At 32.7% G+C, this 15770-nt stretch overlaps 1 protein-coding gene across 6 annotated transcripts in view; it reads left to right on the forward strand.

Moving 5' to 3' along the window:
* The window catches only part of ZNF638 (zinc finger protein 638), a 133260-nt gene that overhangs the window by 96797 nt on the left and 20693 nt on the right, over positions 1-15770 (forward strand). For all 6 annotated transcript variants that reach the window (XM_059188008.1, XM_059188007.1, XM_059188005.1 and 3 more), the window contains 10 exons: positions 3391-3441; positions 5031-5099; positions 6039-6125; positions 6397-6465; positions 6829-6869; positions 8600-8731; positions 10563-10691; positions 12030-12071; positions 12775-12909; positions 14733-14858. In XM_059188008.1, coding sequence (XP_059043991.1) covers positions 3391-3441; positions 5031-5099; positions 6039-6125; positions 6397-6465; positions 6829-6869; positions 8600-8731; positions 10563-10691; positions 12030-12071; positions 12775-12909; positions 14733-14858 — 881 coding nt within the window. The remainder of the gene's footprint in view (positions 1-3390; positions 3442-5030; positions 5100-6038; positions 6126-6396; positions 6466-6828; positions 6870-8599; positions 8732-10562; positions 10692-12029; positions 12072-12774; positions 12910-14732; positions 14859-15770) is intronic.

Genomic DNA, 15770 nt, shown 5'->3' on the forward strand with positions numbered 1-15770 from the left:
TTAATAAGGACATCAGATGCTGATAGAGATACTGTATGCCTCTCAGAAAGGATAAACTAAGAAAATGGTGGCACCAAATTTTATTGAAGATGTGGAGAAACTTGTACATTGATGCTGGGAATTTAAAATGGTACAGATAAGAATATTGCAGGTTTGTTTTTTTTTTTTCCCTTAAGTTTATTTATTTAAGTAATCTCTGCTCCCAGTGTGAGGCATAACCCCAGGATCAAAAGCTGCATGTTTTATCGACTGAGCCAGCCAGGCGCCCTGAGTATTGCAGTTTTTTGGTTTTTTTAAACAAAATTAAGTGTGTTCTTACCATAGGACCCAGCAATTATGCTCTTTGGACATTTATCCTAGATGGATGAATTACATTTACACAAAACCTGTTCATGCAAAAACCTCTATAAGCATGTTTTCATCTTTATTTATAGTAGCCAGAAACTGGGAACAGGGCAGATGTGCTTCAGTGGGTGAATGGTTAAACTGTGATGTATCTGTAGCATGGGATACTACTTGGCAATAAAAAGGCACAAATTATTGATAGATGAAACACTTGGATGGATTGCAGAGGAATTAGGCTGGATGAAAAAAAAATCTCAAAAAAATACAAGCTTTTTTTATATAGCATTGTAGAAATGATAAAGCTATAGAGTTAGAGAATAGACAAGTGGTTGTTGGGTTGAAGAGGAGGGAGACAAGTAGCTGTTGCTGTAATCCTTGTGAGGATGGAGCTATTCTGTATTGTGATCAGTGGTCATAGCAGTCTACACATCTATGATAAAATTTTATAGCACTAACTATACATTAATGAGTATGTAAAACTGCGGAAATGTTGGTAGATTGTATTAGTTTTGTTTGTAACATAGTACGTAGTTATGCTAAATATTACCATTAGGGGAAACAGGGTGAAGCGTATGGTATTCTTCCCAATTATTTCTTACAACTTCTTGTGAATTTACAATTATCTCAAAACAAGTTAAATTTTTTGAATGCTGATAAAGTGGTTATAATAAATTAAAGTTACAGAACAATTTTTCTTATGAACATTGATGTAAAACATTTTTTGCTGTAATACTTTTAAGTAAAATTTTAGCATGTAGAGGCGAGGAGCACATTAAGTGGATAGTAATGGTGTGCCCAAGAGGAGATCACATCAGAAATATAAAAGTGTTTCAAAATTAGAAAATCTTTTATTTATTTATTTTTTTTTAAAGATTTTATTTATTTATTTGACAGAGAGAGATCACAAGTAGGCAGAGAGGCAGGCAGAGAGAGAGAGGGGAGGAAGCAGGCTCCCTGCTGAGCAGAGAGCCCGATGGGGGACTCGATCCCAGGACCCTGAGATCATGACCTGAGCCGAAGGCAGCGGCTTAACCCACTGAGCCACCCAGGCGCCCTAGAAAATCTTTTAAATTCAGTTCACCATATTAAGTAGAGAAAAGGTAAATGCTAAGGATATTAGGTAAAATTCAACATCCATTCCTAGCATCAAAAAAAAAATTATTAAAATAGGTAACTACCTTAATATGATAGTGTGTTTTATATTTATACACACACACACACACACACTTTTGCTTATATACATATGAACATATACATATATCAAGTCAAAAGCCAGCATAGGCTTAATAGTGAGAGTAGTAGAAGTGTTCTCATTAAGGTTAGGGACAAAAGATACTCATCATTTCTGTGAAGTAGCTTAAATATTGTCCTAAAACTAACAGCCACTTGCCAGTGCAAGTCACGAGGCATAAAAATTGGAAAGTATGATTCAGTATTATTATTTGCAAATGTGTATGTATGACAGAAAATGTAAGAGAGTCTACTGAAATGCCTTTAAACCTAACTAGCCACCTTAATTTTCTAAATTAATTTAGAGTTTCAGTTGCTTTATTATGTAGAAAGAATAACCACTTACATGTAATCTAATAAAATACTCTGTTTAAAATAATAAAAAGGGCGGGGGTGGTGCCTGGGTGGCTCAGTGGGTTTGAGCCTTTGACTCAGGTCATGATCCCAGGATCTTGGGATCGAGCCCTGCATCAAGCTCTCTGCTCATCGGGGAGCCTACTTCCTCCTCTCTCTCTTCCTGCCTGTCTGCCTACTTGTGATTTCTGTCAAATAAATAAATAAAATCTTAAAAAATAATAATAAAAAATAAAAAAAATAAAAAAGGCAAAAACTGAAAATTTTAAGCTACTATTGTAAGGCATAAAGAAATGCTATGTGGAAAACAGCTCATTCCTTGATAGAAAGCTTCTCACCATTATAATGTGTCTTTTTTTCTTATATTAAGATAAATGTTAGGAACCCAATAAAACTGCCAGTAAGATTCTTTTTTAATTTGAATATAGTTGATACAAACAATAAGATTTTTAAACTGTACAAGTTGATTATAAAGTTATAAAGAATTAACAGAATAGACAGAAAAATTCTGCAGAGGAAGTGTAATTAGGACAGATGAGCACCAACAGATATTAAAAGAAGTTACAGAGGTAAAGACTCAAAATAGTTTCATGTAGTTGTACAGCTAGACAAAAGATCAGTAGGACAGAGAGTTTCCAGAGGTATTTCCTAGAACATAAGGAACATCAGTAAATAATTGTGGTAATATGTTAAATTATCCAGGAAAAGATCAATTACTCATTAAATTGCCTTGTCACTTTGTAAAAGTAAATCATGTTAATAAAATAAATCACAGCGGATTGTAATTCACAAGGTGGTAACTAAAAGTACTGAAAGAAAATATGGAGAGTTTTTTTGTTTGGTTTTAATTGCAGAGCGAGGGCATCCTTCCCTTTTAAGAAAATACTTGATTACATAAAAAGTATTTTTATATAAGTATTTTGCATAACTTTTTAAAAAATTGTTACCTCTGTGATATAGATGAATTTTCTTAATATGTAAAGCCCTCTTAATAAATAAGAAAACCTCAACAACTCAAAAGATAAATTGGCAAATATTAGAATAGCGGATCACAGGGAAAGATTTAGTGTTGAATTAAACATATGAAAGTCAACATAACTTTATTCCTGATTAAAGAAATAAAAATTAATCTGTACCAGTGTTCATCTTAGATTGGAGTAATTAATAACTTCTCTTACATACTGTATGTGGAAATTGGAAGCCCCACTCGTGTACTGTTTTTGGGAATATCAGTTGGTACAGTCTTCATGTAGAACAATTTAATATTGTTAAAATTGAAATCTTTCCTTTCATCTCAGCAATTGCATGTCTCAGAATTTACCTATATAGTTCCACAAGCATACAAAAAATGAGCGTAAGGATGTTTTTTTACAGTGTTTCTTCAGTCATTGCCGGATTAGCTCTTTCCTAAGTCTAAATGATGTATTCGTAATGTGTCATTGATAATGTTTTTCTTATTAGCCAAAACTGGACAAGCCAAGACATCTGGAGCCAAAGTCATTAAGTCTTCAGGTATGTTTTTTACTAGAATTCTAGACCTATTAACTTTAAATTACTTAAGAAGTATATAACAGTTATCTTGGATTTCATGTGACAAAGTATGTGCTGGGTGTATACTAATTTTTTAAATTTATAGCCATCTAGGAATTCTGAGAAAGGAGACTTAGTAGGTAATGCTCCTTCTTTGTAGTAATTATCAAAATAAAATAATGTCCCTCTTTCTCTTTTATTGAGGTCTCTCTGGAAACTTTCTTTTATAAAATAGTTCAGATAACAAACAGCAGAATTATATTTCATTATCAGTTGTTACGGACTTTAGTGGGGTTTCTTGGTTGTTGTTTAACTCATAACCCTGAGATAAGATCTGAGCTGAGATCAGGAGTTGGACGCTTAACTGACTGAGCCAGCCAGATGCCCCTTCAGGATTTTAAAGTAATTATTTTTTCTCCTTCCTCTAGCATTATCCTTCCTACTTCTCATTTCTGCTAAATGCTTGTTCGTTTAGGGTCATCTTTTTAAGTCGATAGAAATCAATGTATTAAATTATCTTCTCTGTAATAGTAGAAAGGATGCAGCTTTGCATTGGTAAATAACCATTGTTAGTGGCAGATCCAGAATTTTCATAAAAGAGTTTCTTTGAAGCAGTAATCTGAAGGGGTCAGGGGAAGCTAGATATCTTGTTTTGAGGATGCATTTATTTAGTAAACAGTTTGGTATTACTTTGATAGTAAGTTTATGGGAATTCTGGTAGAGATTTAGGGGGAAATGGGTGTTAAAGCTGCTTAGCCACCCCTTAACTGTGCTGGGAAATTAATTCTCCATATTTTTTCCTTAAGGTCTGGTGCCCAGCTAGAAGTATTAAAGTGACTTGATGTATAATACAGGAATAGTGAAAGAAATACTGAAAGGCCCTTTGGGCTCAGCTCATGTGACACAGCAGTGTGTCAAAACTTGGGGTTGACTAAGAAATGACTGGTTAGGTGATACTCTATAAAGGATTGCTATTAATCTTTTTGGGCAAAGGTTAGGGTCTATCTTTGATATAAAGGGTGAATTTGTAAACAGTTCAGTTGATTTTTACATGTCATTAGTTTTATTTGTATTATAATTTTTCAAAAGCATAATCATGTTCTTGAAAGGATTCCTCAAGTAATTAAGCAGTCATCACCCTTGTTTACAAATGGGCACATGTGCACAGAAATTGGTTCATGCCCCAAGACTTGACAATTTAATTTGGAATTCAGCTTGGATCTACTGGTAATTTGATTCTGAGCTTTATGAAACATTAAAAGCATTATGGGATTGTTTTTATATCCTTGCAGTTAGTAATTCTTAGTTGGTCCACACATTCAGAGATTTATTTAACTTGCCTGAATGCTCTTTTTAAGTACCTCTCTGGGGAGGTGAATTCTTACTTTAGTGATACTTTCTTCTGAAGATATTATTGTCATTGCTTGATTTAGAAAGTGACCTGTGCCCCAAAGATAACATTTTATGTTTTGAATAAAATATGGTTTGTCACTCATATTCTTTAAGAGGTTATTTGGGGATTGTTGATACTAGTTAAATAAACCAATTTGACTACAACTTTTGTGATTTAGGGAAATCAGCGGGTTCTGTAAAGTCTGTGGTAACAGTAGCTGCTAAAGGTAAAGCTTCAATCAAAACAGGTAAGACTTTTGGGAAGAAGAGGATTAAGTTTGTTCTTAATCCTCCCTTGAAGAATATAATAAAGATACTATTGTCAAAAGCAAGTTTGAAATTCATAAGATTTATTGTATTTAATAACATCTTGAAAGGTTTAGTAGATACTTCTTTGATATTTAAAACCTGACACATAATGGAACTACTGTTTTTTGGTATATTGGTCTTTGACAGTGTGCCACTGCAAATTTTTGCCAAGGAAACATTTTTGACAGCTGTATAATTATAAACTGTTCTGCTACTTCCCCCTACAAATCTTTATTTTCCTCATTTTTTAGAGCTGTCGCTTCATATTATCTTCCCCAGCTTGTAAATTTTTCAGTTTGTTACTCTAAAAAATGTTCTTCTTTCCCTGTTAAAAGAATGTATTTCCTCCATAAAGAAAGAAATGTGAAATGTTGAAACTAACATGATCTGTTTATTAATATATAGGCTAATTTTGAAGAGCCTTTGTAGAAATGATTAAAAAAATTTTCTATGTGATCATGACATGCTTCTGCCACATGGAAGATAAACCTGTGGCCCTTTAGTGGCCATCAACAAGATTGTATCATTTTAAATTTAGGGTATTTTAAAAATTTATTTATTTATTTGAGACAGAACGCACCAGCAGGAGGAGAGAGAGAAGCTTGTTAGTGGGGATCCCTGTGTGGGACTCAGTCCCAGAGTCCCGGGATCATGATCTGAGCCAAAGGCAGATACTTAACCAACTCAGCCACCCAGGCACCCCTTTAAATTTGCTTTTAATCTTACTGGTAAACAGACCTAAGTGGAAATAATAAATATATGGAAAAGAAACTGCCTTTACAATGAAGTTGGACCACATTTCTTATATATATGAGCATATAACATGCTAAATGATTGAACAGATCCTTGGAATAACTGTTCACTTCTACTTTTAAAAGCAAAATCTGGTGGAAAGAAGTCTTTGGAAGTCAAAAAAGCTGGCATTGTCAAAAACAAAGATGCCAATAAACCTGTGATTGTACCAGGTAAGCTCTAAAGGCTTTTGTTCGTTTAATTGCTATTTTTAGATCTCCTTGGTATACATTTGAGGTATATTTTGAAATTATTGCTTTAAAATCTTCAAAGGTATTGTTTTATTGATTTTCAGAGAAAAGCTTGTATTAGTTTTGACTTAAATCAGGTCAGTCTGAGGATACTTAGTGACAAAATAAGCAAATTTAAGTTCCTGTTTAGATTCATTAGTTTAATTATTTTAGCGTGTTTTTCTAGACTATTAAAGCAGACTGTTTCATGCAGAAAACTCTGAAATAAAGACCAGTATGGAAGTCAAAGCCACTGAAAATAGTGCTAAGGAAACTATTTCAGGTAGGTCAAAAAGGTTTTATTTTGTTCTCTTATGTTTAAAGATGGAAAATCAGATTTTAAGGAAACAAGATTTTTAGTTTTGTGTCTTATATACATGTATATTTTTTAAAATATCAGGCTCATACTAATGAAACTTAAAATATTATGATTCAGGTCACCACCCTCTTGATTTTTCTGAAATTTTGCTCTTATAAGAAATAAAATGAAATGTTATTTCTGTAGCTATTTCCTTCTTACATTTTGTAGTATTTTGTCATTTGTGTACATTTTCATGCAGCTACTATTTAATCCATTGTGGAAAAAGAGGGACCTTGGTAAATAAAATATATCTGCATGAATTCTTACCTTATTTTGTATCTTCAGAAGCTGCTGTGGAGTCCACAGAAAAAGAACCAGTTAACAAGGTCAGTTTTTATATTTTACTTACTATTTAAAAGCTTAGGAAACTTTGACACAATATATTTAACTTACTGTAAACCCACTAAAAAACTTACAGGATTTGGCATGGTGAAAAACCTGTCATTTGTGACGTCTTTTTTTTTTTTCTTTTTTTTTTTTGAGTTTTATTGCTTCACCTTAAGTTTTTGTTTTTAAATAGAGAGATGGGGCAGCGGGAAAGGGAAGAATCTTAAGCTGGCTCCAGGTGGATCTCAGGATCCTAAGATCATGGCCTGAGCCTAAGTCCAGGGTTGGATTCTTAACCAATTGAACCACCCAGACACCCCTGTCATTTGTGACTTTTTAGATAGAGTTTGAGTTGCAGAGTAAGTCATAAAAGTTAAAGTGCAGATGATCAATAAATGTACATGTTTTTGAGGTTTACCTTATACCAGGAAAAAAAGTTTAGGCCAAAATTGGTTTTTGAGTAGAAAAGCAGTTTGTTGAATTAAACCCAGTAAAATTTTGTGAAATCTGTTTTCTTTTTTCTTAGAGGCAAGTGGGAGATAAATTAATATTTAGAATACCAGTTCTCTGTGTTTTTAGAATAGTGAGTAGGATTTGAAGTTTCATTTGAAGGGCAGAAAGTTCACATTACTGTTTTTTTTGTGGTTCATCTATGATTTTGACTATTAATATCTTGTTAATTTAATTTATATTTTGCTGGTTAAGATCTTGAGATCATTCAAGTGCTAAACAGTAAGTTTATTTTTGACTGATAGATGCATTCTTCAAGTAGTCACTAAGTAATATGTCTTAACTATTTTGTTTCAGGAAGAATATTTTAAAGCACAAATAGATTGACTTAAAGCACTTACAAAGGAACCATTTATGAACACAGTTGACATAGTAGTTGAAAATAATTCTCAACTGATTTGTGAAAATTACAACTTCCTGGTTCTCCCCATCCCTATCCCCCACTTTTTTTTTTTCCTAAAAGAAAAGTCACAGGTTGTCCAGTTTACTCTAGTACACCTTTGGGGATTTTTCTCAAAATTCACTAGAAGGAAAAATTGGCATTGATGAGCGTCCTCTTGAAGAATAGATCTGAAAGAAAAGAAGACAGAAGTGAAAGCATTTACTTTGTAGTGGGAATTGGGTTATAGGGAAGGGTTTCTAAGGCACTAGGGAAACTTTTTAATTTTACCTAAAAGATTATTTTATTCAGCAAGATGAAAAGCTATGTTCTGTTTTGGAGCTTGGGGATGTTCGTTTCGCATAGCACAGGAATGGCAGCCGTGCATGAAGGAGTTATCAGAGACAAACTGGTGTTTTTCAGCTTGCACCTTAAAAATAAATAGACTTGCATTTTTATTATTTTATTTTTACTTTTTAAAAGATTTTATTTTTGTAAATAACCTCCTTACCTAGTTGTGGGGCTTGAACTCATACCAAGATCAAAAGTCGCATGCATCCCTGATTGAGCCAGCCAGGTGCCCCCTTAAACTTGTGTTTTTAAGCAGTGGTTGAAAAAGAGAACGAAAAGCCTTGATATGACTGAAATTATTCTGTGTACTTAAAGAGAGGAAATTTGCATTTTATTTTGTTTTGAGGTTCAGACCGGCCTTCTTAATTGATAAGGTTTAGTATTAAATGCAGTTTAAATACTAACATACCATGATCTGCCGCATAAACTTAAGTAAATATAAAAGCAGTTAAAGAAATTTGAATGTCAACTCTTAAATTTGTTTTGAAGGAAACAGAGGAAATGTGTGTGGTACTTATTTCTAATTTGCCTAATAAAGGATATTCTATAGAAGAAGTTTACAACCTAGTAAAACCATTTGGTGGTTTAAAGGATATTTTGATTTTATCATCTCATAAAAAGGTAAGCGTTGATAATAGCTGTTCATATTGTCTGAAGCACATTTTGAAAAACATTAAGTTCAAAAAACTAAAAAGAAAGGTTTTTTAAAAGGAGCACCTCAAAATAATTAAGCCATTCAAGCTAAGGGATTTTTAAAGTATAAAACATCCCGTATTTTAGTGTTATTCTGAACTGACCTAGTTTTAACGATGGGGAGGTTGGCTTACTAAATGTGTCAAAATTTTGCTCAGAATTTTAGTCTAAAGAAATGTTTTATATCTTCAATATATTAATACAGAGTTTTATAACAACTTACAAACTTTGTAGCACTTTTTTATTAGTATTCCTTCTGTTTTACCAATTGCACTCAAATGGGAAGTAACCATTCTCAGATAGAGATGTGGTCAGTACTTAGAATAACCTAGGTTATCTGTGTGTTTTACATTTTCAGTAATAAGTACATACTGCTTTTGTAATTAAAAAACAAACAAACAAAACACTATATTAATACGACAACTTGTGGAAGGTATTTATAGGGAGTGAGATTTCAGGAAAGTTTAAATAATGGAACCATGATTCTGGTGGCTGATAGTAGTGTTCTTACATTAGAAAGGGATTGGGGATCACTAGAGAGCATTGAGTAGGATATATGTTTGCTGGTAGCCAGAGCCAGTGTGCTTCAGAAAACAGAGTAGAAGAAGAGAGTGAATATGAGTGAGTTAAATGCAGTTTCACATAATGTTAAAAGTAGATTATTTGAATGGTTGAATGACTTCATAAATTACTAAAAAACCAATGAATTCTACACCTATACTGGTGAACTTTATGATATGTAAATTATATTTCATTAAAGCTGTTTTTATTTAGAGATGAGAATAAAAATAAATCTTTTTATAAAATAATTTTTTTTATGTGACAGTACATTGAAATAGGGGGAAATTGTGGGAATTTGGAAGTGAGTAATTCAGATTCATACCAAAGAATAAGTAGATACATTAAATATGAAATCAGATACAGAAAATGTAGATTATTATATGTCCAATTTTGATTAGAGTTGAGTAGAATTACTATTTAGAGATTTAATACTTTTCCAGATATTATGTGGAAAAATACCAGATTCGGTCATATAAGCAAAATTAACATAAAGCAAGATGCAAATTAAAGTTAAAAATATTTATGTAAAAGGGAAACAAAAGATTCATACCCTGATTACACTATAAAATGTTAAAAGTTCAATAATAAATTGAAAGATTACACAAATAGATAATTCCTTTAGAAAAATTACAACTATGATCAAATATATGGAAGATTTCTGCCCCATTATCAACACAGAGAAGAATGTTCAACTATTTGTTTACCCAGGGATGAAAATTAAAACCAAAATGTATGGCACTATAATTTTATAATTAGGAAAACAAAATTTAAAATAACTTGGTAATCATTACACATTTCTTTGGTTCTTTCAATTCTCATACTTCTCATATTTTATCAGTCATTAAATTTATTTATTTAAATATTTATTAAAACCTGCTATATGCTCGATACTGCTGTAGGTACTAAGACTACAATGATGAATAAGATAAATAAGATTTTCCTTATTTCCTTCCTAGATTTTCTAGTAAATGTCATTTACTAGAATGTCCTCTCTTATTTCTCTTTAGTATTGCCTCGTGAGTCCATTCATTCATTATTACTTCCTTATGGTTGTAATACTTTGAGTCTGTTGGCCTCACTTTCTGAAGATACATTATCTTAATGTTTACTAAGTTACTTGACTCTTAGTATTAAATCTTTTCAAGAAAAAGTAACTTAAAGACATATTTTTTTGTTCTTGTACTTTTTATTTTAAAAGATATTTATGGAAATAAATAGAAAATCTGCAGAATCTATGATAAAATTTTATACCTGCTTCCCAATATCAATGGATGGAAATCAACTCTCAATAAGTATGGTTCCTGAAAACATGAATATAAAAGATGAGGTAAATAATAGACTTAGCATGATTTATACTAGAATATTATAAAATTTTTGGATCGGGTTTATTGTAGTTGGTTATATACTCTAGCTTGTTTCTTTGGGTTACATGTTCTCTCTGAGTGATTGAGAAAAAGCTTCTTCCTGTCTCTTCACAGTCTCCTGTCCCAGTGGTTGAGAATTACTTCCATATTGAGGGAATCTAATCCCTCATGTATGTCAGAGTGGGGAAAAAAGTTGAAAACTACTATCTGTAGACAACTCTGTATTCTTATTTTACTGCTCTGATCTGTCCTCCAAACTGGGATGTTATCTTTAATTTTTCTCTGTTTTCTCACAGCCATCTATCACTAGGTCTTGTATAATTTAAGTCATAAACATTTCTGTAGTTTGTTCCCCCTTTATCCCATCCATTATTGCTTTGTTTCTTGAAAACTCCCAACTAAAGTAGTTCTTTAGGTCTCCTACCTTTAGTTTTGTCTCCCTCAAAATCTTTCTCCATGAAGTAATGAGACTGACATAGAATATAAATCTGTTCAAAGTCAACTGATTCAGAAACCCTTCACTGTTTCTTTGTGGCACACAGACATTTATTACCAACTGTTTATTATCAGCTAAGAGGCATGAAGCAGTTTTTAGAATCTCTAGAGGAAGGTGGAAATGCATGTTATTTGAGAAAGCCTTCCATTGCGAATCACTCTGATGTAATGGTAGAGTTGTTTTATATGTGTTAGTATTGTTGAAAAGAAAAAAAAAGTTTAAGAACCAGAATCTTGTAAGATAAAGTTCCTTTCCTATACAGGTAAGCCATCCATTAGCTAGCCCTTCCTTTCCCAGCTCTGACATTTTTTGTCTCAGGCTACTCTTAGCCTTCTTTGTAGTCAACAGTACTAAATAACTGTACATTTAATACTCTATGTTGTTGTGTGGTGGTTTGTTTGTTTTGTTTTTTTTTTTGCAAGCCTACATTTCTGTTCTTCCTCATCTCCTACTTTGCTTAGTTAACTTTTTGTTTTATAATTTGAATTCTCTAATTGTCTGCTAAATTAAATCTCTTATTCCTTATATATGAATTTGAATGTCCTCCCCCTAATACAACCTTATTAATCTTTAATGTACTTAAGGCAGTGGGAAGAATTAAAGTGTATTAAGGTGGAACTTGAATAATTTGTTCAGGAAGAAGGAAAGATTTTTAGAAGGAACAAAACTTCTGCTGACTTCTCATTTTATGAAACAGCGTTTAATTCTTATTCATATAGGTTAGGTTATTATAAACCCTGAATAAATAAATATATGTATGGGGAAGACTTACATCTTCCACCTTTCCTGTGTTTTGCCTTTCTAGGAAGCTATATTTACAACCTTGATTAAAGAAAATGACCCAGAGGTAAGTTTTGCATTTAAATGCTTTTGTACACTTGTTTAACTGATGGAAACATGGGTTATTCACCTGTTAGAAATAAAAGAAAACCTTATTGCTCATTTTAAAACATTGAAGTGATGGTGAGGGCATGTGATATATAATGAGCACTGGGTGTTAAATGCAACTGATGAATCACTGAACTCTTCCTCTGATACATTAATACATTATATGTTATGTGTATATGATATGTGTATATGTATATGATAACATATAATATGTATGTTATCATATGTATATGATAACATATAATACATTATATGTTAATTAATTGAATTTGAATTGAAAAAATAAAATATTGGGGGTGATGAAAGTGTCCGATGGATCTTCTCTTGGTAAAATAAGAAGTAAAGGATCATGGTAATCCCTAAAGTGAAATATTTTCTAGATACTGGAGCTATATTAAGTAGCTTAGTTACAAAGTGTTTTAGGTAAATACTGTGTTGATAGAAGAAGGATTATACTTCTTGTTTGAGTATATCGTTTCATTGATCACTCAAATCTAAAACTAAGATCTCCCTGTCTTCACTCACATAGTCATTTTCTTACTCTTGGGAGAGTGTATCATCTGACCTCTGAAAAATTAAATTACTGTTAATCTGTGTTTATAGTTTGATACTTGAGCTGTGTTTCTCTTTTTCTGTGCTGTCTCTTAAAAAAAAAATTACAGGCAAATACAGATAAAATTTACGATCGATTTGTACATCTTGATAACTTACCGGAAGATGGGCTTCAGTGTGTGCTTTGTGTTGGACTTCAGTTTGGAAAAGTGGCTCACCACGTATTCATGAGTAATAAAAACAAGGTAACAAGGTCCCTCCTGGTTTAGCTATATGTTCTGTAGAGAATATATGACTGAACCCTGTACTCATCAGGTTTGTGACTTTTAATCTGTCTTCTGAGCTGAAACACCTATAAAATATAATTTCTTAGCAGAACTATGATAGGTCAGCATATTTTCTCTTGGGCTGTAATAAAAAGAAAGAGATGATGACTTTCTCCTCAGAACTCTTAGTGTGTTTTTGTTTTGTTTTGCTTTTTAAGATACATTTATTTATTTATTTATTCATTTTGAGAGAGAGAGCGAGTGAGCACAGAGGGAGAGGGAGAATCTCAAGCAGACTCCCCGCTGAGTGGGAAGCCTGGCATAAGGCTTGATACCACAACCCTGAGATCATGAAGTGAGCTGAAATCAAGAGACACTTAACCAGCTACTCAGGTGCCCCAGAACTCCTAGTTTTAATGGAAAATAAAACTTGCACAAGGGAGAATGATAGTATGTGCAAAGAACATTATCTTACGGGAAAGTTTAAACATGAGTTCATCTAGTCTTTACTGCCTTTGTGACCTTGGCTTAATTGATTTACACTTTTAGTTAGTTCTTACTTATAAAATGAAAAAAGGTGTTACCATATACTTTCCAAGTTACTTCCAGCCATAAAGCACATAGAGAGTTAGCTCTTTTTGTTTCATTATATGGAAAGAAGTACAAAGTGATCATCCCTTAGGGGTTTTGTTCTTCCTTAAAAGAAATTGTTAATCTGTTTATATTTGTTGTGCCCTCTGTGTAATATTTAATTCAGATACTTGTCTAGTAAAATTAGATTTTGAGCAACCATGTATTACCTAGGAAGGTAGGATTTTTTATCAAAGTTGACAGTGTTTGCTTCAGAACTGATTCACCAAAGGTAGATACTAATTTCTTTGACATGCTTCTAACTGCTCCATAGAGCATGTTTGATACTTTAGAAATAGTGTGACACAGGAGGGAAGGGAGAAGACAGGTGGTCTAAGGAATTTTGAACTTTTACTTTAGATATGTTTAATCCTCTGGTAGTTATTTTTTTAATTTCTTAAAAATACCTATCATACTCTCCCGTTTTGCCTGGACTTTGGAACATTTTAAGGATTGCTTTTTCTTGTTTCCTTTGAAATGAAGATTACCTTTGTAATCACACTTGAAGTCTGGAAGAAAAATTTATCTATTCTTCAGAAAAATTAAAGAATGTTTTTATTGTGCTAAAATACATGTAATTAAATTTACTGTTTTAACTATGTTAAATGTCCATGCACTGGCATTGAGTATATTCATGTTGTTATACAACTGTCACCACAGTCCATCTCCAGAACTTTTATCTTTTCAAACTGAAACTCCCTGTACATTAAACACCAATTCCTCCGTACCTCTCTTCCTAGCCCCTGACAACTAACGTTCTACCACTCTACTTCCCTCTCTATGAATTTGACTACTCCAGCGGTTTCTTATAAATGGAATCATAAATGTTTGATCTTTTTTGGTTGGCTTATTGCACTTAGTTTAATATCTTCCAGCATATATTGTAACATATGTCAGAATTACATTCCTTTTTAGAGCTGAATAATAATCCATTGTTTGCATATGCTCATTTTGTTTATCTGCTTGTCCATTGATAGATATTTTGTCTGCTCTACCTTTTGAGTGTTGTGAATAGCACTGGTATGAGCATGGGTTTATAAATGTCTATTTGATTTCCTGCTTACAGTTCTTTGGGGTACTACCACATAGTGGGCTTCCTGGATCATATGGTAATTCTACTTTAGTTTTTTGTGGAACTATTTAATATATATATTTTTTAATCTTCTCCAAAGGCAATTCTTCAGTTAGATAGCCCTGAATCTGCTCAGTCAATGTATAGCTTTCTGAAACAAAATCCACAGAACATAGGTGACCATGTATTGACCTGCACATTATCTCCAAAAATGGACTCATCAGAGGTAAGATGAATTTCTGTCAACTTTTGTGCTTTTAGAAAATGAAGAAAGTATAAAGGTCACTCTTCCAAAGCTAGAACATGTACTCAGAATAGAGAGTAGCTAAACTGGTATTGAGTTTAGATATTCTTTCTTTTAGAAATTTGTGTTGCAGTCACTACTACAATTTTCATGATTTATGGAACAGTGTAAATTTGTCTAAATTACAATAAATTGAATAATTTTGAAAAAGGTAGCATATTCATTCTGAAACCTATTATGAAAATATGTATAGAATGATTCCATATATGTAACATGATCATGATTCTCTCCAGAGTGCAGAATCTACTTTGAGTCCATTTTGGCTGCCTCCAGATAGAAAGAAGTTTACTTATTCTTTTCTTTATTATAAACTCTTGTATAAGACTTAAGAGTTTACAGATTATTGGGCTACACAGTAATAATAATACATGTAAGAAAACTCTTAGTAATCCACTTTTGAAAGAGTTAAATTCAGACTCAGTTGTTTCCTCTAATAGTTTCATTGTATCTCCATAACAGGAGGTAAATAATGGGGCCTATATTTGGTATGTGCATGTTTTTTGTTTATTAATATGCTAAAAATCTTGTGCTAGCTCAAGATAAAGAAAATTCCACTGTCTAAAATCAGATTAGAGCATCTATAAGTAAATGCATCATGGTAGGTACTGATTTTTTTTTTTTTTTTTAAGATTTGTTTATTTTAGAGAAAGAGAATGAAAGGGTTGAGAGTGGGTAAGAGAAAATCCACAGGTTGACACCCTACTGAGCACAGAGCCCAGCATGGGGCTCCATTTCATGGCCCTGAGATTATGACCTGAGCAGAAAACTAGAGTCAGACCCAACTGAGCCACCCAGCGCCCCATGATAGGTACTGATTTCAGCACAAATTTGAGT

The sequence above is a fragment of the Mustela lutreola genome, chromosome 9 (genome assembly GCF_030435805.1).
Source record: "Mustela lutreola isolate mMusLut2 chromosome 9, mMusLut2.pri, whole genome shotgun sequence".
Taxonomy (NCBI): Eukaryota; Metazoa; Chordata; class Mammalia; order Carnivora; family Mustelidae; genus Mustela; species Mustela lutreola.